The sequence below is a fragment of the Austrofundulus limnaeus genome, unplaced genomic scaffold (genome assembly GCF_001266775.1).
Source record: "Austrofundulus limnaeus strain Quisiro unplaced genomic scaffold, Austrofundulus_limnaeus-1.0 Scaffold1, whole genome shotgun sequence".
NCBI lineage: Eukaryota > Metazoa > Chordata > Actinopteri > Cyprinodontiformes > Rivulidae > Austrofundulus > Austrofundulus limnaeus.
This window is the reverse complement of record NW_013952403.1, coordinates 4,504,376-4,528,442: the sequence shown is the minus strand read 5'-3', so window position 1 is coordinate 4,528,442 and position 24,067 is coordinate 4,504,376. Positions and strand designations below refer to the sequence as shown.

Here is a 24,067-nt window from a genome sequence, read left to right as displayed (position 1 = left end):
GTATGTATGTATGTATGTATGTATGTATGTATGTATGTATGTATGTATGTATGTATGTATATGTATATTATTTGTATATAGGGGAGTTAATATGTGTCTAGGGAATTTTTTGTAAGTTGTAGTAGAAAAGTTATCTCAGTTTAGAGAAATAGATTAATTTGGGGGTGGAGAGGATGGAATGTGGTTCTGTCCTCTGAACACCTGTGAGATCAGCTTTGTTTGTCCCACAGCGTCCAACAACACAACCACACTGGCTGACTTGTGGCACATGCTGGCTGAGAAAGTCTTTCCCCAGCAGACTGTGACCAAGCTGGTGAGCAGCATGAGGAGGAAATGCCAAGCTGTTGTGGCTGTGTATGGTTCTTCCACGTGCTACTGAAACCCTGGACTGTTAAAATGAATAAATTGTTAAATTACTGATGTTTTGTGTTGATGATAAACACCAAAACAAAAGGCAAAATCAGATAACTGTTTGGCAATGGGGAAGAAGATTTAACAAATTTTCATGGGCACCAGTGTTGCCAGATATATGATATTTATCATATTTACATAACAGTTTTAGGGTCTATACGATAAAAGAAAATATGCTTATTAAAAATCCAAATATATAATAGTTTTTGGCGTTTCTGTTCATCAGATACGATCATTTTTAAAGCAGCATTTTGAAATTTCCTACCTGGCAACCTGTTTGACAAATGTGGCACCATTTAAACAGGCTTTTCAGTTATATATGGTTTGTTATGACAAAGAACCAATCAGCCAAACACAAATGTCCTCACTTTTTGTACTTGTTACACTTTTACACGCAAATATTTGATTCGAAATTATTTATATTCATCTTATTAGTTTAAATGCTGACCTCATTTAGCGCATCACAGTGTGACGCTATCCTCTTGTCCAGAAACTTTAAGTCTAGTGACGTCACAGGAGTCTGCCTCCCACCGCGCACGTGTCCAACTTCTTCCACAAATTAGTCAACCTGACCTCCCTCCTCGCGCTTTAAATATCCCCGCTGAACCCAAAAGGAGGTGCACCAGAACCCGGACCGACAGGTGCTCAGAACCACCATGACAGCGACCCTCCTGCCGCTCCTGCTGCCGCTCCTCTGCTGCTGCTCGGCGGGCGCACAGGCGCAGCTGAACCCGGCCGCTGTCCGGGAACACTTCATAGCAGCGGTGGAGATCGGATGGGACTACATCCACCTGAACGATGCTGAACCGGACCAAAGGTGAACATCTCCCTTTGTCATTCAGATAGCAGCTTTTATTATGCCACATAAAGTAGAGTGAATATAAAATTAAATTCAACACCATTAGAATAAAATCTCGTAAAGTTTTAAGAGGTTTTTTTTTCCTGTCATGTTTCATATAACTAAGCATTGTTTTCTCTTCAGAGGGAGATCCAAAGTGATTCCTCAAAAGTACATCAAGGCAGTTTATAGAGAGTACACAGACCCCACATACACCATCCCGAAGCCGAGACCACCCTGGGCAGGTAAGTGTCATCCTCAGAAGTTTCATGTCGAAACTCAGTTAAAATCATTTGGTTATGAAATATTTTACTAACAACTGATGCCAAAGATTTAAGCAAAAAAAATATTGCCTATTGTGTAGAGCTCATATTGTGTGTTTGGGAGAATTCTCAGCCACAAGCATGCCCAATTTTAGATCCGCATCTGAAAATTTTGCTTGGGTTTTAGCCATTTTTGTGTTCACTAAGGTTAGTCGGCTATGGCGAACGTCTTGATTTGGTTTGACTCCAAAATTGAATCACTTGTAGATGTACACCTATTAATAATTAACTGAGATTTTCATGAAGTTACATTCAGTTGTTCGTAAGATATTTTGCTAACAGACCAACTGTGTTGACTCCATGAATTATTGCCAAAGATTTAAGCAAAAAAAAATTGCCAAGCTTTAGTGTAACTGCTCAGCCAAATTGCTACAGCAAATTTCAGCTCAATACTTGTAAACTTGGTTGCGTTTGAGCTATTTTCACATTTCCTGGAGTGGGCTTTCTATGGCGGACAAACTGAACTGTTTTATTTTTTAATGTCTTGGGGCCACAGGCATACAAGGCCCGGTGATCGTTGCCCAGGCTGGTGAAAAAGTGGTCGTCCATTTTAAAAACCTGGCCTCTCAGCCCTACAGCATCAGCCCTGTGGGGATCACCTACTGGAAACAATCTGAAGGTAAGTTCTCCGTATAAAATACATTTTATTACTCGATGTGCTGACCAAAGCTGACCGGATTAGTCAGCAGCATTCTTTGCTTTTTGCCAAAATAACGATCCCAGAAAACCTGACTCGTTTTTCTCTTGACTCACGCCGTTCAGCTTCAAAGTGGCGTTGCAGATGACACAGAGGGAAAAATGTAGACAAAGATTTGTCAAAGCTGAACGCTCAGTGCTACCGTGACGTATTTCCACATGGTTTCACTTAAAAATGAAATCTTTTTTTGTCACAAGTTTGCAAGAAACCTTTTTAAAGGTGGGGGTTTATTTAAACTGAGTATAATGAAATTGTTTCCAGAAAATAACACACTGAGAACAAAGTGTTAGCCTTTTTTTATTTTAGAGTAATAAAAAAACTGTTGCAAATGGCTCGGAAACGATGCCAGAAATAGATAGCCTCCTTGTTCTTTAGAAATTTACAGAAAGCAACGGTTATCACTATCTGCTGTGTGCAGATATTATGAAGGCTGCAGGGACAAACAGTCGGTCTTGTCTTCAGCTCTATACAGAGCAGATTTTTTTTTTTTGCAATCATGAGTAGGTTTTTTTTTAAGTTAATCTCTTTTACAGAAAGTGCTGGCGTGTGCTCTAATGCTCCCAAACCGTCACATCTTGTAAGCAGCTTGTGTCTTCTTGCCACAGATTCCAATAAAAAAGCTTTTCACAATCTGAAAAGCTGCTCTGGTCACTTCTAGGAACCAGACTTTGAGGAGCAGATTAAACAAGATGGGGGTCTCTGCAGTCAATCGGTGGGAAGTCTCTTGGGTGTGGGCGTAGTCAAAGGTTTATAGTAACTAAGTACGTTATCTTGTTGCAGTACGTAAGTCATTTTTTTCAAGATTTGTAATTTTATCAAGTATACTTTCTGTTCTGTTACATCCAAAACCTAAAAATAATACTTTTACTCCTTTGCTTTAAAATGTAACATCTAGTTACATGTTAGAATTTTTTTGACCAACTCATTATGTAACGAGTTGTTTATACACTCTAAAAAATGAAGTGTTGAATTTAATTAACCACGTTATGCCAACTGGTTCCGTTAATTTGAGTTGAGTAAATGTAAAGCAGTTTACAATAACTTATTTAGCTATTTCTTTAAATACTTTATATACAGTACTGGTTTGGATAAGCCGTGATTGGTCAGGTGGACTGGTGGGGAACGTTAAATGATTAAGTAATACTAACGGTAAAATTATTGTGAGCATGTAAATATAATTTACTGACTGTCTATTTATAATTAAAAATAGAACAATGTCTCAAATAATAATTGTGAACATGTATGGTTTATTGTCTGAATTTATGACTAATATCAATATTCATATTGAAAAATAACGATCAGATTTTTCAGGCAGGTTAGGGCAGTTTTGACAGATTTGAACTGTTACACATCCCTCCACATGTATGTCGTTCAAATTTCATGCAGCTAGCACCTTGTCTCGAGTTATGACTAAAATCGTTTTTTTTGTAAATTTAGCGATCCGATCTTCACTTCGCCCCAGCTGCCTTCACCCAAACTCCACCCGCAACTCAATCTGACCAATCACAGCTTACCCAAACTATGCTTACAACTAAGAACCTCCCACTTCCTGACTGCAGAGACCCCTGTTTGGATTAAATGTCACTGCTGTGATGATAAAGCTGAAGAAAATGTTCAAACACCATGACACGTTGATTCAGTCCCTCTATTTCGGTTTAAAACTGTGTGTGTTTATTAGGGCTGTGTTTTGGCAAGAGTTTGATGATACAACACAGGGGTCACAATATGATATATTGCGATACTGAAAGCAAGGTGATGTATTGCCACTTATTTTCTGCCAAAAGATTCCAATTTTAAAAAAACTCAGCTAAAACTAACATTTGGTTTAGCATTATACTCTCAGGCTCCTCAGAAGTGGAGGAGCCAACTGACTGGCTGACTGCTGCCAACTAGTGGTCAGAGGCTGAAATACAACACAATTTTTTAAAAACATTTTAAACCTAAATTAAAAATCTATGTGGTGCTTTTGTTTATCAAAACAGTATCAGGAAATGAAATATCACAATATTTCAATGTATCAATATTTTCTTACAGCCCTAGCATTTGTCATGCTTTTTGTAAAGTATTAAAGTATTAGTAAAGTATCAGTTATTTTTGCTCTGTCATGAGTCTGCATTTTCTTTTTATTCATCATGAAATAGAGACAGTTTTTTTCAGCATTTTACTGCCTTTTTTTTGCTGAATTAACTTGGTTTAATCCCACAGTTGCATTTATCTATTTATTTTTAGGAGCTGGTTATGATGACTCATCAGCGGGGCAGGAAAAGGAGGATGATGCGATCCCTCCCGGAGGATACTATGAGTATGTCTGGGACATCAGCCCAAGAGACGGTCCTACCATCAGAGACCCTGACTGCCTCACGTACTCCTACTCATCGCAGGTGGATGCGGTCCGAGACATGAACTCGGGCCTCATCGGGGCCCTGCTCATCTGCAAACCAAGTCAGTGAGCTGCAACTGTCTCACACAGACAACAGTCTGATTTGCTGAGTCGTTCAAAAGAAGCGATTTTTATTTGACGTACAAAATTCATTGTCTCATCTTGTCATTATGTTGGCAGTATACACTAATAATTTCTATGTTCTCACAATTTTGTCTAATTTTTTCACATTATTAATATGAATGGGAGAGCTTTAATTTAGCATAGACTCTTTTCTGGTTTGAGATTTTTTTTAACAAAGTTTATTTGTATAGGGACAAGTGTCAAGTATTTACAATACCGTCCTCTAAAACATTTATAACTTAGACGAGTTTGCAATGACAATCCCTATTCCCTTTTAGCAACATAAAAATCAAACCGTTTTAAAAGAATAAAACATTACAGTATTAAGACAATTCATAAAACATGCTTAAAAACAGATCATAATGTCATTAAAAAGGTGGCAGTGGTTCAGGATTACATAACTGGTTCTCCAAATGGTTCCAGTCAGAAATTAGTCTCAAACCTGCAGGAGGGAATTCCATATGTTAATCCCTCAAGCAGAAAAAAACTGTTTGACCCAAGAAAGTTAAAAAAAGGAACCCGACAGTGACCTACAGGCTTTGTAGGGAACTCATTAAGTTTTTTTAGTAAGCCAAGTGAGGAGGATTTACATTAAATGAAATAAACAGCTGCAGGTCGTGAGAGAATACAGTTTGTATTCTGAATATTCTCACATGAAACGTCTTGTGTCCAAACGTTTCTGCAGGTGTTTTCGATGAGGACGGCCAGCGGAGGCTCCCGGCGTTCGTCCTTCTGTTCGCAGTGTTCGACGAGACTAAAAGCTGGTACGGAGAGAAGGGAGAGAGGATAAGCAGGGAGAAGTTCAAGAGGAGCAACGGCCGAAAGAATTACCACACCATCAATGGATACATCAACTCCACGTTACCAGGTAAAGAGGCAGCCTGCCACAGCTGGAGTGCTTGTTCCGTGAAGGCGTGTTGAAATGTTAAGTGTTGCTGACTCCGGGCCTCGTGTTCAGGGACTGGAGTGGATCGGGTCTGAGCAGGGGCTTGCTCTAATTCTCCCTCTTTTTCTTTGTGCGCAGGTCTGACAATGTGTCAGAGCCGAGATCCTGTGATTTGGCACGTGATCGGGATGGGCACAGCTCCGGAAATCCACTCCATTCGGTTCCAGGATCACTCTTTGCAGGTAAACGACAAATTCAAAAATCAGTTAGAGCCAGGATCTTGATTGTTTGTCGGAGACCAACTGGTTTTTCAAAACTGGGAGGAAATAACAAGAAAAAAAACAGGTGTGTTTTTAGATGCAGTCTCACTAAAATTCTGAGAGTTTGAAGCTGACCAATTGGGCTGTGACACATTAGTTTAGTGCCCATATCTGAACTACTTCGCATTTATATCAAAATGTGTGACTTGTTTGTATTTATACACTGATAGAAGTTGGCAAAAGTAAGCTATAAATTAGTATAGTCAGACGTTAGATCATTTTAACAAAAGGGACTTCTTTTGCAATGCATTAAGTGTGTCAAACTCAGTTACACAAGGGGCCAAAATCAAAACTTCATTCAGTCTGAGGGCCAATCTCTGTCAATATTTAAGAAAAAAAATCTTGGATTTCATAGTTAAAACCAATTATTCAAATAGAAATACAAACAATCTCTTCCATTGGAAAAATAAAAACAAAGACATCATTCATTTCTTGTGCCTTACTCTCCATCAACAGCTTTTTCATGTATTATTTCGTGTTTCGTGTTTCATGTTATCAAAATCCACCAAATCATGAATTAAAGAAAATGTCACTAAAAATACAATTATTTGACTTTTAAATAAGAAAATTAATGAAGTTAACTGCTATCATGAGAAGACAGTGACCAAAAGAGAAATAAAATAACTATTTTACATTTAAAATATCATCTGAAGGACCAAATAAAATGTTAACGAAGGTTAGATTTGGCCAGTGGGCCTTACGTTTGACACATTATTGGTTGCAAGGCTGTACAAATAAGGTCAAGCACTCAGAAAAGAAATATGCCAGAAAAACTCTCTTAAATCTATTATTTTCTGTTAAAAATAACATTTACGAAATACTACATTAAATTAAATATTTTTGTTGTTGTTTTCAGGTTTTGACCCATCGTAAAGTCACAGTGGAGGTGACCCCGATGACTTTCATCACTGCAGAAATGAAACCCACCACTCTTGGGCGATTCCTCATCAGCTGTCAGATACACGCTCATCATCATGGTGAGAAGAATTAAAGCTTGACCAGTGCAGCAGGTCTTTCTTTCCTTAATCAGGTTTCAGTTTGAGAGGTAACCCGTATTATCGTTGTCCAAACAGATGGGATGAATGCTTTATTCACGGTGGAGAAATGCCCCGAGCCCATCTCTGTGCCGAAACAAGGACTTCGCAACGTCAAACACGACCAAGAGGAGGACGAGGACTATTCTGATTACACTTTTAACACCATATACCTGAAACCCAGATCCAGCAGAGGACAGCAGTCTAATATAAGAAGACATTTTATTGCTGCAGAAGAGGTGACCTGGGACTACGCTCCTCATCTCAAACCCACAGACAGGTACAGAGACAACAAGTGATGAGAATGAACATAACGTAGTGAGGCTCTAAAATGATTTTTTTTTCCCCCTTAAACCAGTAAACTGCAGTCCAGATATTTGCCTGCAGCTCCCCATCACCTCAACTACAGGTATAAAAAGGTTGTGTACGTGGAGTACACCGATGCGTCCTTCACTCAGAGGAAAAACAATGTCACGATGCTGCTGGGTCCGACGCTGAAAGGCCAAGTCAACGATCAGATCCACGTGAGTGACTCCAATCATATGGTTTGATTTGTTCATCAACTGAGTAACGCTGTTGCAAAAGCCTTTACTGTTAATCTTTTTTTTTACTTTTATTTTTTTAGATAATTTTTAAGAACTTGGCTAGTCGCCCTTTTAATATCTACCCGAACGGCCTGACGAATGTCTCCCTTCTGCAGAGATCCAGTAACGGTAAGTGTTGACATAAACCAACAACTAAAAATAGCCACATTTCAGTTGAAGATTTTTCACAATTTCAGACCTCATCAAGTTTTTAAGGAACTCCAACTAATTTCTTTTCGAGCTGCAATGTGTTTGATGGAAATTGCTGCAGGATTTTTTTTATCTGAGCTGTGCAGTTCATGGGCAAAGCAGTGTGTCAACAGTGGACAGAGGAAGTGGCCTCTGCTGCAATCTCACACTCTGGCACCTTCCCACAGGGCTTACATAAGGGGTGTTGTGGTTGTGTTTTTGACTGTAACTGCTGGGACTTTACTTGAGAACCACGCTGTGCCTTATTCTCACTGTTATTGACCCCCTCGAGTTCATTTTCAAGCCCACTGAACATTTATACCTCATACTGTATTGTGCCGCAACGAAATGCATTTTTTCTAGTTTTAGATAGAATTTTTAATGTGAGTTCAATTTGAACAGCTGATTTTTGCTGAAAGTAAATTAGCACAAGCTGAAAAGAGCCAAATAATCCAGAAAACATAAATTGCTGAAATACCAAAAGCTGTGGCAGGAGTGTCCTGAATGAGTTGAACGTTTTATAAAATTGTTAAAATATCACAAACACTGCTGAAAAAGTTGTGTGCTGAAAATTTGATATCAATATTTTTAATGATCTATTTTAAATCTGTCTCCTTTTTTCCCACATATTTTCCAGTAAACAACAGTAAACTCACAGTGGTCTGGTTGAATAGATAAAGCAACATGACTTAAAGAAAAGCTTCAATCTTCGTTAAAAACTGATTCATAAAGTTCACAGTAACTCTGTGACTGTTTATGAAGCTTTCACACTGTTGTGAATCAATCAGTTTTTTCTTCTGTCCTGTTTTCAACACAAGTTTCATTCTGCAATTTATGTGCTATTTCAACAATTTATAAATCAAAATGTTCAGCTCTTTCAGAACATTGACTTTTGGTCATGTTTTTCTCATTAAAAATAAAGGAGCTGTCTTCAACATCCTTAAAACCCTTTAAAATGTTTATAAATCTTTACTGTTCTTTTTTCTGTTTGTTCCGGTTCTGCTTTTTTCCAACTTCTTTGTGCTAATTTCATCTTCCTTCAGCTTCTCTTTAACTGATTTTAGTTTGGGTTGTTTTTTAAAGCTTTTTTCTATCATTCTGACCTTTTCTGCTATTCTTCTGATAATTCCAACTTTTTCTGCTTCTTTCAGCTTTTTCTATTTTAGGCCTTTTCTGCTTCTTTCGGCTGTTTTCTGCTAATTTCAGCTGTGTTTTTAGTTTTTAGCTGCTTTAGCTAATTTGAACTTTTTATCATCTAAATTTGCCCTTTTTGTGATAATTTCACCTTCTTACTGCTTAATACAGCAAATATGTGCTCATTCTGTTTCTTTGTGTTAATTTCAGCTGTTTCAGCTACTTTTTAAAGCTATTTTAGACTAGTTTCAGCTTTTTTATAGCTATTCATTAAATCCTTTCAGCATTAAACATTTACACTGCATTTTCACAGGAAATGCAAATTCTCTGGTACAAATTTGTCTTTATTGGCCACAATGGTAACAACTTAAATCTAATTAAACAGCAGCAGAAAACGACTTGCGCTCCATGGAAGTTCCCCCCAACAAGACATTGGGCTACATTTGGAGTCTAACAACAAATGACGGTCCCTTGGAAGGAGACCCCCAGTGTCTGACCCAGCTGTATCAAAGCACCGTCTCCCCAGAACAGGACTTGGCCTCTGGGTTGGTGGGGATGCTGCTCATCTGCAAATACAAAGCCATTGACACCAGAGGAAAACTGGTGAGGGGAACGCTCCAGCTTCTGTCGTGCGGCAAATGTTTTTTTTTTTTTTTTGTCTTATTTTTTATCTCATGTTGACCGCAGCTGGGACCTGATGACAAACTCAACCTGATATTTACTGCGTTCGATGAGAACAAGAGTTGGTATTTCAGAGAAAACATGCAGAGATCAGACCTAAAATCTTTCAACACTTCAGACCCTGAATTCTACGAGTCCAACGTCATCTACAGTGAGTATTACTGCTATTCCTGTAAGTTTTCTTTTTAAAGCAGTAGATCAGATTTATTTTTTAGGGGGTTTATGTGATAAAGTTGTGGACAATTAAGTCCTTACTTGTTGTAAAAACAAGTTAGGAGTGATCAGGACTCTGTACCACAGAGCAGACAGTGTCCCTACAAACCCAGGAGCCAGGCAGAAAGAGAAATCACACACACGACAGGCCCTGAAGCAGTGTGGTTATCCTGACTGGGCTTTCCTGAAAGCAGACAGGAAACAGACAGGATTCCATGCAACCTTCAGGTGAAAATGAAGACCCCAAACCCAGACCCAAACCAGTGGTTATTCCGTATGTTGCAGGTGTTTCGGAGAAACTGAGATGTTTATTTTCTAAACATGATGTCCCAGTGGCTTTCAAACCCCAAAACACATTACGGCAAAGGCTGGTTCACCCCAAAGATCCGGTGCCCCGGCACAAACAGAGCAATGTTGTATATGCTGTTAAGTGCCAGGAGGACTGCGACCAGTTATACATCGGGGAAACAAAGCAGCCACTGTTCAAAAGAATGTCCCAACACAGACGAGCTACATCTAATGGCCAGAACTCTGCAGTTTTCACTCATTTACAGGCCAGCGGTCACTCTTTCAGAGATGAGGATGTTCTCATTCTTGATAGGGAGGAACGTTGGTTTGAGAGAGGAGTAAAAGAAGCCATTTTTGTGAAGAAAGACCGTCCATCATTAAACAGAGGTGGAGGTCTCCATTTTCAGTTGTCCCCCTCCAACAGTGCTGCTATTGCCAGTATCACTCCACCCCCTGTTAAGAATAGGTGTTAATTAGGTGTCAACGATAGCCATGCAATGTGAGTATCAGTCACATGGAGGCAGGGCTTAAAAGCCTGAATTTTGCCTGAAACTCTCAGACTGAAGAAGTCTCTTGGAGGAGAGACGAAACGTTTCATTAAAGAAGAACCCGTCCAGAGGACCTATACAATTTTTTTCTTTTTGATTTTTTACCTGGATTACTGAGATGCATCAGGACAACTAACTTGTTGTAAACTTTTTAAATGATCTGTTAGTTTAATTCTGGATTGACAAGCTAACAGTTAGCAAAAGTGAGGCTGTAGACTAAAGTGCTGCAATCTTTAAACAACTGTAGAACCATAGAATTATATGTAAATAGTTGTGTAAGGCAAAATTAATTTGTTTAAAGATGGCAGCATTTCACTTTGCTCTGAAAAAACTCTCTCAAAAGCCTATCTGCAACAGGTAAGACACTGTTAAAGAATTAAGAGAAACCCTCTTTAGAAGATCTGATTTATTTCTGTAACATTCATAAGTGGAACTGTAAGCATAAATAAAAGCTTTGTGATTCTGTCCCCTTTCAGGCATAAATGGCGTCATGTTCCGGGGACGTGAGTTCACCATGTGTGACACTGATGTCCCCTTCTGGCACGTGGCCAACGTGGGAACCCAGAGCAACTTCCTCACCGTTTATTTCACCGGGAACCTGTTTCAGCACGATGGCCTGTACCAGTCCGTCCTCACCCTCTTCCCCATGTCTGCCATAACTGTTCCGATGGAGACAGACCTGATCGGTGAGATCCTTTATTCACATTTACATCTTTTTTCCCTCAAAAAGAAACAGGAGCTGGAGAGGCTGTAAGACTTTACTGATAGTTAGACTTTTAGTGACGATAAATGTGTTGCTTTTGGGCCAAAACTGGTTCCCAGCCCAAACACAGGAAGCGCAATGTAGGAATGGACTGAAACACCAGATGTGGAAGGTATTTTTTTATCATTCTGAGTCTCACTTTTTGCTTTCTCACAGGTGAATGGGAGATAAGTGCCTTTGACAGCAGCCTGAAGAGCCGCGGCATGAGTGTCCGTTACACGGTTCGTTCCTGTAACAGCGGCGATAACTCGCTGGTTGATGACGACCTGGATGAAGATATCTCTGATTACTACGACCAAATCCTCCTCCAGCCAAGAGGAGTAAGACCTCGGAATGGTACAGTGTTGGTCCGAGTGTGCAAGAAAGCCCTTAACACAACTGACAGTCAAAATGTCACGGTGAGCAGAAGGAAAGGCGTTAACTCTGCATGTGAGCTGAGGAGAGTGCCGGTGGAAGCGCTAAAAAGGGTAAAAGCGCCCGTAGATGCAGGAATCCCAGCTGATGTCCTGGACAAAATAGAGAAAGACGGGGACTGGACAGCTTCTGGAAATCGGACTGAACTTGGAAGAAGTCGACTGAAAAGACAGGCTGACGAAAACCAGACAGAAGAAGATGCAAATTCTGGGATCTTGCCTGAAGACGTTCTGGTAAAAAATGTTACAGAATACGTGAAAGGCGTGACTGACCCTGTTGCAGCGTTAAAACTTGAAGGAAAACGTGGAAGGGAAGAGGAAAGGCCTAAAGACAGCAATGATATCTCACTGATCAGAAAGGAATCATCGAGCAACACAGACTCAACCGAAGCTTTAATGCCGCCAAAAGACCAGGATCAAGAGTTTGTACCACAAAACCATATTTTTGCTGAACCTTTGAGGCTCCCGGATGATCTGCTGGATTTGGATTACAACTTCACTGATTTTAACCTAACTCAGATTAATCTGTCCTTGGAGTATGATGACTACAAAGATCAGGTATGTTTACTTCTGGGTATTTCTCTAGCGCCCGAGTGTCAAATTTATTTACGATGGCCATGTGAGCGTTATTAACTTCAACATTTCATGCTTAACTTCAGCTGAATAGAAAATGTTTCTTGTCTCATTGCTATGGCTGAGTACTGCTAACAAACACTAACTGAGCTCCATGTGGTATTTCTTGCATAGAAACAGTGTTTTAGCACATCCTCTTATAAACAATAAAAAAATCTACATGTACAACTGACTAAATGTGAAATAAATAATACAGAAATAATAATGAACTCTCCGATGGAATTCCCATTCATAATCGACATGCATTATGGGAGATTTAGTTTATGGTCAATGCTGGTTTTAAAGCAACTTATTTTGAGACATGAATACGAGGCTATCTAACTAAATTGATCAGGGGGTCACAGTTACTCAAAGCCAAAAGCTCAGGGGCTGGATAAGTATTATAATCTTTATTTTGTTGCACTGAATCATAAATTTAAACTTTACCATTGATATAAAAAGTATTATATATACATGTTTTTTTTGTTTAGTTGTATTTTAATTTTTTTATTGGGGGGGGGTTGGCAGGCCGGACAGAAGTCCTTGAATTTGATACGTGCTCTAGCATGATTTTAAATACCGTAAATTGAAGCAGGGATGGTGACATAGGCACTACAGGCATATGCTAAAGCTGCCATCCATCTAGGCGGTGCCACAAATAGGGCATGAAAAAAAAAATTAATATAAAATACTGATTTTATGTTGTTTTTGTAATCCAAGAATTTAATAAAATGCTCTTTAAATGGATGGAAAATGCATAGTTTTAGGTAATCTTTTATAAAAAAAAATTTTTTTGCAGGGTTTATACCCTCTGACCCTACTAGAACTGCTTCGCTCCACAGCTGCTTGTTAACATGAACAAGTGTTCCTCATTGCTGTCAGCAGATGTTGGTAGATATGAGGTAGACTTCTGATATTATGTTTCAAATGAATTATATAGTTAACTATTTTAACTGAACAAACTGGTTTCTACAGATAAAAAATAATATTGAAGACAAAACTATTTAATTTGGTCTGTGAATGTACATAAATTGGAAATGAGATTTAGAAAACTGCACAAGGGGCACCACCTGAAATCTTGCCTAGGGCCCCAAATTGGCTAGGGCCGGCCCTGATTCAAAGTCCTTGCTTTACGAAAATTCTTGTTAAACTGTATTTCCAGGAGAACGTTTCATCAGACGTGTTTGGTGCAGATTACATCGGCCCGCGCTCTGGAGAACTCAGACCCCGCCTTTACTACATCGCTGCAGAGGAGATCACCTGGGACTACGGCATCAAGAAACCACGTCAGTTCATCCAGAGGGAGTAAGAATATAACACCACTTTCACCACTTTTCTCTCCAAAATTATAAGAGAAAATATTTTAAAGGGCCAATATTATGTGTTTCTCAGGCATATATTTAAAAACTATACCATAATAAAGTATCTATGTCACCTTTAGTTGTTATTAAAATGCTGTTTTTATGTTTAAATAGAAAATAAACTTATCTTCTCATCACTTCCTCTTCTAAACGCCTTGAAATTGGCCTCTGTCTCTTTAAGAACCACCTTCCGCTTCCGTTTTGCCCATTGCTTGCGGGGGGGGGGGGGCTGCCATGATGCAGTTTACGTGGCATCTGAAAATACATTTTCTCAAAGGTATTTTTAATCTGAAAAGAGCTTCACTGAGTGAGAACTAATGTTGAGAGCTCAGCAGACAGTTAGGTTTCACTTTCACTTTCTCCCGATAGCCTGCAGGAGTCATGGGCGGGGTGTGTGGGGTGGGGGTGAGGGGATGCGCTCTGCCATGAGGAAGTTCGGCTTAAAGACACGTCCCAGGGGTGTTTCTGGTCCCCACCTGTCGTTTTGCTCCTCAGCATGGCTGCCTAAAAACGCTGCAGGATTTCTCAAACATGAATGAGTCAAAGCAAGGCTTTGGGCATGTTTTTTATGAGAGTATAACATTATAACATGATATAAAACTCCAAAAAGTTGATTTTACATGATATTGCCCCTTTAAAGGACTATATCTGACAGAGCAAGCAGCCAGTTTAACCGTACAGCGTTCCTTTCCTCAGAGAGATGCATCGAGGGATGAGGAAGTTCCTGCCTGGATATAAGAAGGTGGTGTTTCGAGCTTACAGGGACAAAGACTTCCTGCAACCTGTGAGTAGAGGGGAGCTTCAAGACCACTTGGGGATCATGGGACCCTTCATCAGAACGGAAGTTAAGGATCTCCTGACTGTGAGTATCTCTGCACCCTTTCTGTAAGTATCCACGATGACTTGTTCCCTAACGTATCCTGTCCTGACTCAGGTGATTTTTAAGAACAAAGCCAGCAGGCCTTACTCCTTTCATCTTCATGGCGTCTACGACCGAAATCAGGGGGCTGGTGTTGCACAAACCAGCTCCTCCTCTGCTCCGGCAGGGCCCCCCGGAGAGCCTGTTCCTCCCGGAGAAGCTCGAACTTATAACTGGAAAATAAGCAGGAAACAAGGACCCACTGACTCAGAGTTCGACTGCAAGACCGGAGCATATTACTCCACTGTGGATAAGGTTTGCTGCAGTTTAACTAGCATTCATCTGCTGTAGACTTACACCATAAGAATCCTCCATTACAAATGTAACACTGGAAAGTAATGCTGTGAATGCTGAAATTGTCACAGGAAAAGGACCTTCACTCGGGTCTGATCGGTCCACTGGTGATCTGTAAGTCCGGCACCTTGAAGAGTCGTGGGAGCACGCAGTCAGACATCCAGGAGTTCTCCCTGCTCTTCCACACCTTTGACGAAACTAAAAGCTGGTACCTGGAGGAGAACCTGCAGAAGTACTGTGCGCCGCCCTGTCAGGCCAACCCCGAGGATTCCTGGTACCACACCAGCAACAAATTTGCAGGTGGATGATCGATCCTGTAAAGTTTATTCCTTTCTTTTTGTATCGCATCTGTTTGTTTTCTTTTTAAATCTGAAATAATCCTCGTGTTTTTCATCAGCCATAAACGGTTACGTGGCAGAGACTCTTCCTGGTTTGACGGTGGCTCAGCATCAGCCGGTGAGGTGGCACCTCCTGAATGTGGGCAGTGACAGAGAGTACCACGCCGTGCACTTTCACGGGCTGCCTTTTACTCTGCATGATAAAGAAGAGCACCGTATGGGGGTCTTCAACCTTTTTCCTGGTAAATACAAACAAACACGTACATTTTAATGTATTAAACAAAAATAGATGTCAGTATTTGTTCTGCAGCTCATTCATTTTGTCCATTTTTTTTCAAAAGTTTTCCTTCAAAAGCTTCAATTTGTTTTAGCAAATGAAACAGCGTTTTGTACTTATTCTTCAAGGTGTTTTCGGGACGGTGGAGATGAGACCCCCCACAGTGGGAACATGGCTGGTGGAATGCACCATAGGAGACTACCAGCTGGCTGGAATGAGAGCCAAACTGTTGGTGTATAATCCACGTAGGTGATGTTTCTAATGTAGTTGGAACTACGCTTTGATAGATCTTCAGAGTCAGAAAGAAGTGGAGGATTTTCATAACAAACTGTTCTGGTTGTTCTTGATTTTAAGAAATTTTGAGAAAACCAAAATTCCCTGAATACTTTGAGTTGTTTACTGATTTGTTTCCAAATTGCTTTATCTTATTTCTGTCTTGTTTTGTGCATCTTTGTTGTCCATTTGGATCTTTTTCATGTTTCTTGACATTTTTTTCTGCCCAGTAGCTTTTTTACTTGTGCATCTTTCTGGTTGTTTATATTCACTTTGCATTTAGTTTTTGTTATCATTTGTTCTCACTTTCATCTTTTGTTGTTGTTTTGTTTTATTTTTTGGTCTGAATTTGATGATTTTTTGTGGATTCATTTTTCCTTTAATTGCCTTTGCGTGAGTGTGTGTGCATGTGTTCACTTGTCTGGTGTTAGCGAAATATTTCATGAACCACAAAATGGGATAGGTTATAATGAAATTTTCAGAAAGTAGTCATTAGATTTACAAATGTAAGTGTGTCACATTTGGCATCAGCTGGATTCAAGATGGCTGCCGCAGCTAATCTTGGCTAAGAAACGGCTTCACCTCAGTCAGTTTTACAAATATTGAGCTAAAATTTTAGTGTGGTAGTAGCTGAGACCCACCCCCATCACATACTCTGACCACAAACAGATTGCGCAGCATCTTTGTTTTAAAACATTTGCATACTGGAATCAACTACTGGACAAAACCCAACCATCAGGGATATTTTTTTATCACAATAGCTAATTACTGTATGTCACAGGCCTTTCCACAGTGTTTTTTTTTTTTTTAAAAAGGTTGCATTAGTTACAGAAATGGATAAGTAAGTGGATATTTTAGAAAGGCCTCCCTTGAAAAAGAGATCTGCAATCTCAACGGGACTTGCCTGGTTAAATAATGGTAAATAATGTACTTTTGCTATCACTTCTAAAGCTGTATGATTTCATCAGAAAATGTATTTAATGAATTTATACCAGTCATTTTATTTAATTGAGCTTTTACATTCTGAAATGCAGAATGTAACTATCCTCTGGGAATGGCATCAGGAAGAATTGAAGACTCGCAAATCACTGCGTCAGATCACATAGGTAAGATTTTTGGGTTGTTTTGCAACAAGTCAAACACTGACAACAGATTAAATGTTCTCACCTTTCTGAAGTCTGAAAACTGGGAAATTAGGCTCACGTGTTTCCATGTGCAGGTTACTGGGTACCAAGCCTGGCGAGGCTGGACCAGACTGGTATCATCAACGCCTGGATGGGAAAAAACACCAAATCATGGTTACAGGTTCGATCCTTAATGCTAAATCCTACAAGTTCTCACGCGTGATCTCGTTATCCTTCTCCAATGTAACACAGTGAATGTGTGTGTTCAGGTTGATCTGCAGAAGCCCACCCTGCTGCACAGTGTGCAAACACAGGGAGTGAGATCCATGCTGAAGGATCACTCCATCACGTTGTTCACCGTCTCCTACAGCCTGGATCAGGAGACCTGGACCACCTACAGAGGAAACAGCTCCACAAACACCATGGTTTGTTCACAAATCTGAACACAGTTACAGCTCATTAGTTCTGTATCACAGCAGAGACTGAAACTAGAATACAAGTAGTTTAAGGCAGTCGTTTTATTTGAAATATAATGTAATTTAGTTTAAAAACATGCTTTGTTGTAATAAAATGCGTCCAATTTACCAGCACAGTTCTTTAAGTCACGGTTGTGTGTCTCTCTTATAGATCTTTCATGGCAACATGGACAGCTCCAGAGTGAAACAAAACACGTTCTCTCCGCCGTTTGTGGCTCGCTACGTCAGGATCTATCCGTTCCGCTACTCGCAAAAGCCCGCCGTCCGCCTGGAGCTGCTGGGCTGCGATCTGAACAGTAAGTCGCACAAGTGGGTCAGATTGGGGGAAGATCACATTAAAAGCTGTGAGAACAACGTGGCACTTTTTGTTTGTGTGTCCAGGCTGCTCCATGCCCCTCGGACTCCAGAGGAGGCAGATTCCTGACAGCAGCTTCAGCGCCTCGTCGTTCCATTCGTCCCTGCTGCGCACCTGGAGCCCCAGCCTCGCCCGTCTGCACCTGAGTGGTGGCGCCAACGCCTGGAGGCCAAAAGTATGTTCCCGTTTGGTTGTCAGTACATTCAGCTGAGGGATATCACACTAATTAAAGGAGGAAATATGTTTTTTTATTTTAGTAGAGATAATCTATTTAAAATTTTCATTAAAAAACAAAATTTTTCCTCGATTTTTCGTCCTCATTAGCGCCACTTGACCTTTATCGTGACGTGATAAAAACCACAGACGCACATAGAGATTATTGGCCTTTCTCTTCTCAGTTTCTGTCCTGATAACACGCTGCTGCGCTCGTTTCCTCCTCTTCAGCTTATCTCTTAAACTCTTTCCAGAGCCGACCTCTCGAGGTGTGAGCTGCCCTTGTGGCAAACTGTTGAGCCGCTATCAGCGTTTGCACTTGACTCAGAGGTCAGCCAGTTTCGGCCAGCTTTTGTCTGGAATAGTTTCCTACAACTATTGCCAAAGACCGAACAAATACCACAAAATTATGGATTAAAACAATTTCATGGATGGCAGATAAAGGACTTTAAACAGAAACTATTACCCAGATTATTTACTTCTTCATCGTTATACTGAAACTGCCATTGGATTCTTATACTGGGTTTTTCTAATGAAACATACTTTTTACTTTATATTTAGTTTCTCACATGTACATTTATAACAATAGATTTACATTAAAAAAAAAAACAAAATGTAGATCTAAAGTTAAATGAGTTATTTTTGATAAATACAAGAGCTTTATACTGGTATGCCTGACTGATAGTGAGGTTTTTGCATCTAATAAACTTCCAACCTCTCTTTCTTTTCACTTGCTGTTAAAAACTAACTAAAAGTGTCTCATCCCTCCTCGTTGTGTCAGAACAACAACCCCCACGAGTGGCTGCAGGTCGACTTGGGGAACATCAAACGGATCACAGGCATCATCACCCAAGGAGCTCGATCGCTGCGGACCCAGATGGTTGTGACGGAGTTTTCAGTCACTTACAGTCAGGACGGACACTTCTGGAGCAGCGCGTTGGAGCCAACCTCCAAAACAGTACAGGTTTGCAGAAAAGCTCAACATCTGGTTTTTCAGTTGAAACGTGACTAAACCGGTCACAAGTGAGCACATTTTTTCACGATGTCGAACAAATGGATAAGTTTCCTTGCCGTTCCTTGCACTCCTCCTCAGATTTTCTCAGGAAACAGTGACCCAGACAAGGAAGCGCTCACCGTTTTCAACCCTCCTCTGTTCGGCCGCTTCATTCGCGTCCACCCACGCGGCTGGATCAACGACATCGCCCTCCGGCTGGAGGTGCTGGGCTGTGACACCCTGCAGGGAATTTGACACCATACTGTCTGAAGTCCATTTTTTCTGTAGTCAAAACACTGTTTACATTTTTTCACTTCTTTTTGTATTCAATAAAGAGCATAGTTATTTATAAGGTATAATATTGTGTATATTAAAAGTTTTACCTGCTTATGCAACACAGTTGAGCCGACAGGAGAGTAAACCTTTTGTATGTCAGCTTGTGTACATTTCTCTTAATCATATTGATGTATATTGTTTGACTAGTTGTATATTATTAAGAAAAAATATATATTTTTCTGCATTGTTTGAGATGTGAAAAACTATAAATTTATTGAGAAAATATGTTGCATTTATTTATTCCTCGTCACATATTTGTGGAAGGTGTGGACCCTGCGATGCACAATGATCCACTGCTCAGGAATGGAGACAAAGGGATGGACTGGGGCTGATGAGCAGGTGGGAAGCAGCTGTGCCCAATCAAGCAGGGAGCAGGTGTGAGTGGGTGGGCCAGAAGGACTAAGAAAAAGAACTAACGGCAGAGGAAAACATCGATTCAGAATTTATTCTTTGTTGTTGTCACATTTTAGTTCAAAGGAAAACTGTGTCCAAATTTGGGGGCTGCATCACAGTGATGCACCAGAGGCTGTCCAAATTCAAAGGTTTTTGCAATTGTGACCCACAAATGCATCCTCCTTTTCCCCTGATTAGACCAATAATACCGAGCTGCAGCAAACACGCCCCTTGTCTGCTACAAAACATGTTTGCTTTTGCTTAGGTGGCTAGGGAAGAAGTTTTTCAATGCAAACAATGAAGATTTAAAAATGAGGTAAAATGAAAAAATCTATGAAAAAATATAGGGTTAGCGTTAGTTTAATAATGTTAAGTCAATAAAACAAATAAAGATACAATACATTAGATAAAACCAGCGAAAAGTAGAGGGGCGTGTTTTAAGGAGGAGTGTCCTGTAACAGGTTCAGTATCCTTCTTAGACCATACAAACCAGAAAAAAGCACTGGGGCCAATCGGGACTTTGTTTTTGCAGGTGTACAGTTTTAAATAAAAATCCGGTGGTACAAAAATTTTAAGTTTTTATAGGTTGTGTTGTTACTTCAAGCCCTTTAGTTTCTCATGTATTGCCTCTAAGCTCATCTTTTTAATCTATAATATTAAAAATGTTTTTTATTTTCTCGTTTCGATCCATTTTGGATATTTGCTTCTGCTTAGCACAGTCGTTGCGAGGCGACAGGAGTAAGGGCAGGACTAGACCGCCACTTTCTTCCGGTTTTCCTGGTCGGCAAAGGACCTGGCCCACGCTGACCGAGTAGGCCCAGTCCTTCGAAGGATGCAGCCTCTGAATGGGGGCCTTCGCTCAGGATATTTTTAGAGCTCACACGCTCAACACTGGTGCATATACTCTTGTAGCAGCTCCATTGATTTCAGCTCCATTGACGTCAGGAGTGAAAGTCCCCATGATATTCGTGACGTCGTGAAGGTCTCAATGTGGGATCATCACTCGTGAAGTCACACTATTGCATATATCTTCTGCCGCTCTCTCAAAAGACCATGGGACAGTCGGACTAGATTCTATGGACTGGAGTCACTGTTAACAGAAAAAGACACATCAGACTTCAGGTTTAACAGGAAAGTGCTGGAGGGTCTTTGACAGACTTGGAAAGCAACCGGAATTATTCAAGACTAAGGATTAGGATAGTAGACAGTAGACATCCAATGGGCGTGGTCACGGCTTGCAGGGAAGGTTAATATGAGCCTTAAAAAATGGGAGTGGTTAATTTTAGAATTTAGCATCTGGCGTTGGTCAATTTTAGAGTTGAGGGCGGAGTCAGACGTCGGACCCCGCCCCATTCCACGGTCTACAGTCAGGGGTTACTCCAATTATTGGGTAGGTGTTTGAACTGGTGTCTTCGAGCTTTAATCGTTTATGGTCTGTGTGTGTGTCCGAGTGTATTTTTATCACTGAGCCACTGCTCCTGCATCGTTTAAAGAAACTTAATTGTGATGTTTAGAATTTCTGCAAGTATAATATATGTGACTGACTGCAGCAGAGCTCTGTGTGAGGCTAGCACTGGATGCTAGGAGCAACGCAACCAGTATCTGTTTATCGACAAAAAATGCGGGGAAGGATAGGGTGGTCCAGTGTTGGTATTTTATCTCCGATAAAATGTTTGGAGCAGTCGTTAAGTCCTTGGTTGCACTTTTTTTTCGGTCAAATTCAGCTTATCCAATTGCTTGAATCCAGCAGTTCGCTAGAAACCTAGCTTGGGAAAAGCGATCAAAAATACTCCTTCCATGTTGGGATAATGGCTGTATCCTTAGTCACTGTTATAAGAACCGCAGCAGAATTTTTTGTGGTCCTCCCGGTGGAGTTTGATGCTTTTTTTAAATCAAATTCATTTAAGTTTAAACAGCTTAACCTGCGCAGCTCCACTGAAATTAATGGAGCTGCTACAAGAGATTGTAGCGCAACAGAGGACACGATCACATAGTGAACTAAAAAAAAAGCCTGGGAAGGTCCCTGTTAGGGTCCTGTGTAATGAATGCATCAAAAGTATGCATGCTCAAAGTCACTGTTCAATTGAAAATTAATTGAAAATCTTTTAATGTGATCCACAGTGCATTTTATTTGCTGATGAGGTGTAGAATTGCTGTCAAACTATGGTGATCACTGACGAAGCAGGTAAACTGTGCTGATTTCAGATTTTTTGACATTTAGTCCAGTGAAACCTAAAATGCCTGCAACTGATATTATCTGATTTATGTTGCATCAATTAGAAATGAGCAGAAAATCCAGCAAAGCAATGGAAAATGGCTTGACATAACGTTTAATGAAAATGCGAGGCCTCCCTGTGCGTTTTTGCCCAGGAGCCCATGCCTAATCCTGACTTGCTCAAAACATTTCCCCCTTTTTAAATTTTATTTTCTAATTTCCTCTGGTCTTAACGGCAGATCAGTCCTGAGATGTTGTTTTGTTTCACGTCTGTACCAGTCCCTCCTGGCAAAATCTAGAAGCTGTTAAACTCCAACATTGTTCTGTTAAACTCTGAAATATGCCGCTGTGTTATAACAGAGGAAATTGTTTCACAGACAAAACAGCTTGGACGGGAGTTGGTGAGATCAACAAGGTGTATCCATGCCTTTGTGGGCATGTGTGAGTGTGTACTTCACCTCTAACCAAATTTTATCGCCTCATTATCAGCCAGGAAGTTTCCAGACCAGAGGTATTCAGGGGGTGTCGTGTTGTGTTTGGAGGACAGAGTGGACAGGACTTGTGTTGGCAGAAAGCTGTCACACATTTATCTCTTTGGAAACACAAACACACCAGCTGTTTTCTCATCTGCATTCACCTCTGATGGTTAGGACACGCAATGGAGGGGCAGATGAATCACCGGGGGGTGGGGGTGCAGAAGCGGTGGCCTGCTGCCCAAACGTGGTCACCTATCAGTTGCTGTTCGCGTCGTGTGAAAACAGCAGCAACAACAAATCCACACTGCATATGTCATATGTCAAACTCAATAGGTCAAAAATGGGGCTGCCACAGATTTTGATCTGGCCTGTGAGTGCTTCAAAGACTTTTCAATGTCTTTAAATAAGTGTATGCTGCTTTAAAACCAGCATTGACCATAAACTACATCTCCCATAATGCATGTCGATTATTTTTACCCTCGAAATGACAGGGTGGATGTGTACAGTGTTCAAAAGTAGCAGACAAAATTCACAGTGCAAAATTTCATTTAGTCACATTTTCGCCTGCTACTCTTTTGGGGCCCAGTTGTGCTGGGAAGTGGGAATTTCCCACTCACAAATTGCTTTAGTAGGAATTCCCAGTCGGAAAGTGGGAGAGTTTCGGATTCACTATTGTGGCTCCTCACCACAACTCAACAGTGACAACAAAACTCTTACTTTTTATAGTATTTCTGTATTCATTTCACATTTAGTCAGTCATACGTGTGGTACTTTTCAGTGTTTATCAGGAGACGTGTTAAAATGTTGTTTCTATGCAGGAAATACCACATAGAGCTCAGTTGTTGTTTATTACCGGTGCTCACTGCTCAGCCATGATGAGACGAGCAACGTGACGTTTCATGTTTAGTCAAAGTTAAACACAAAACACCAAAACTAATTACAACTGGCCTTTAGAGAGCAACCATAATGCTCATGTGGTCCTCGGTGAAGATGATTTAAACAACTCTATCTGAGAGTTTCATTTTGACCGGACTAGTCCAACAGGTGCCAAAATCAAATATGATCCCTTACATTTTTTAAACAACTTCAGTCTCCAAACTGTGGTAGTTTTTCATGCAAACCTTATTTAAAGCAGGGGTGTTAAACTTACTTACACAAAGGGACAAAATCAAAACTTCATCCAAGCCAAGGGCCATTCTCTGTCAGTATTTATTGAAAGAAATCTTGGATTTCAATGTTATATAACAAATTATTCAGATAGAAATACAAATGACTTTTTCCTAATTATATTTTATGTAGCAACATACATTACAACAGAATATAGAAAAAAGATTTAATTTAGAAAGACACACCATTAGCATTCATTTTTTATGCCTTACTCTCTATTAACAGCTTTTACATTTATTATTTCTTAGAGATACATTTTATGTATTGGGCCTTGGGGGTAGGGTCTGTGGTCCTCCACGGTCACTATTAAATATTCCAAAGGAGAAATCTTGTATGTTCACAACCGCACACAAACAGGTGTTCCGATCCTGGGGTTTCTGACGGTCACTGAATGTGTATATATACAGTATATATATATA

At 40.3% G+C, this 24,067-nt stretch overlaps 1 protein-coding gene across 2 annotated transcripts; it reads left to right on the top strand.

The window, feature by feature from the left end:
* Window positions 1–946: 946 nt before the first annotated feature.
* On the top strand, window positions 947–19,622 carry f8 (coagulation factor VIII, procoagulant component). 2 transcript variants are annotated; one of them, XM_014006346.1, is made up of 27 exons: window positions 947–1,228; window positions 1,394–1,494; window positions 2,069–2,191; window positions 4,499–4,711; window positions 5,458–5,640; window positions 5,797–5,900; window positions 6,835–6,955; window positions 7,052–7,292; window positions 7,371–7,536; window positions 7,638–7,725; window positions 9,308–9,522; window positions 9,607–9,751; window positions 11,126–11,335; window positions 11,569–12,383; window positions 13,600–13,742; window positions 14,495–14,660; window positions 14,733–14,972; window positions 15,083–15,311; window positions 15,409–15,591; window positions 15,755–15,871; window positions 16,934–17,005; window positions 17,119–17,204; window positions 17,293–17,448; window positions 17,651–17,795; window positions 17,881–18,029; window positions 18,849–19,031; window positions 19,161–19,622. In XM_014006346.1, exons 1-27 carry the CDS (start codon window positions 1,068–1,070, stop codon window positions 19,314–19,316), a joined length of 4,911 nt encoding a protein of 1,636 aa, XP_013861800.1. In that variant the 5' UTR covers window positions 947–1,067; the 3' UTR covers window positions 19,317–19,622. The 2 variants fall into 2 exon arrangements, with proteins under 2 accessions (XP_013861800.1, XP_013861793.1); XM_014006339.1 differs by having other exon boundaries at window positions 9,305–9,522.
* The last annotated feature ends 4,445 nt before the right edge of the window (window positions 19,623–24,067 follow it).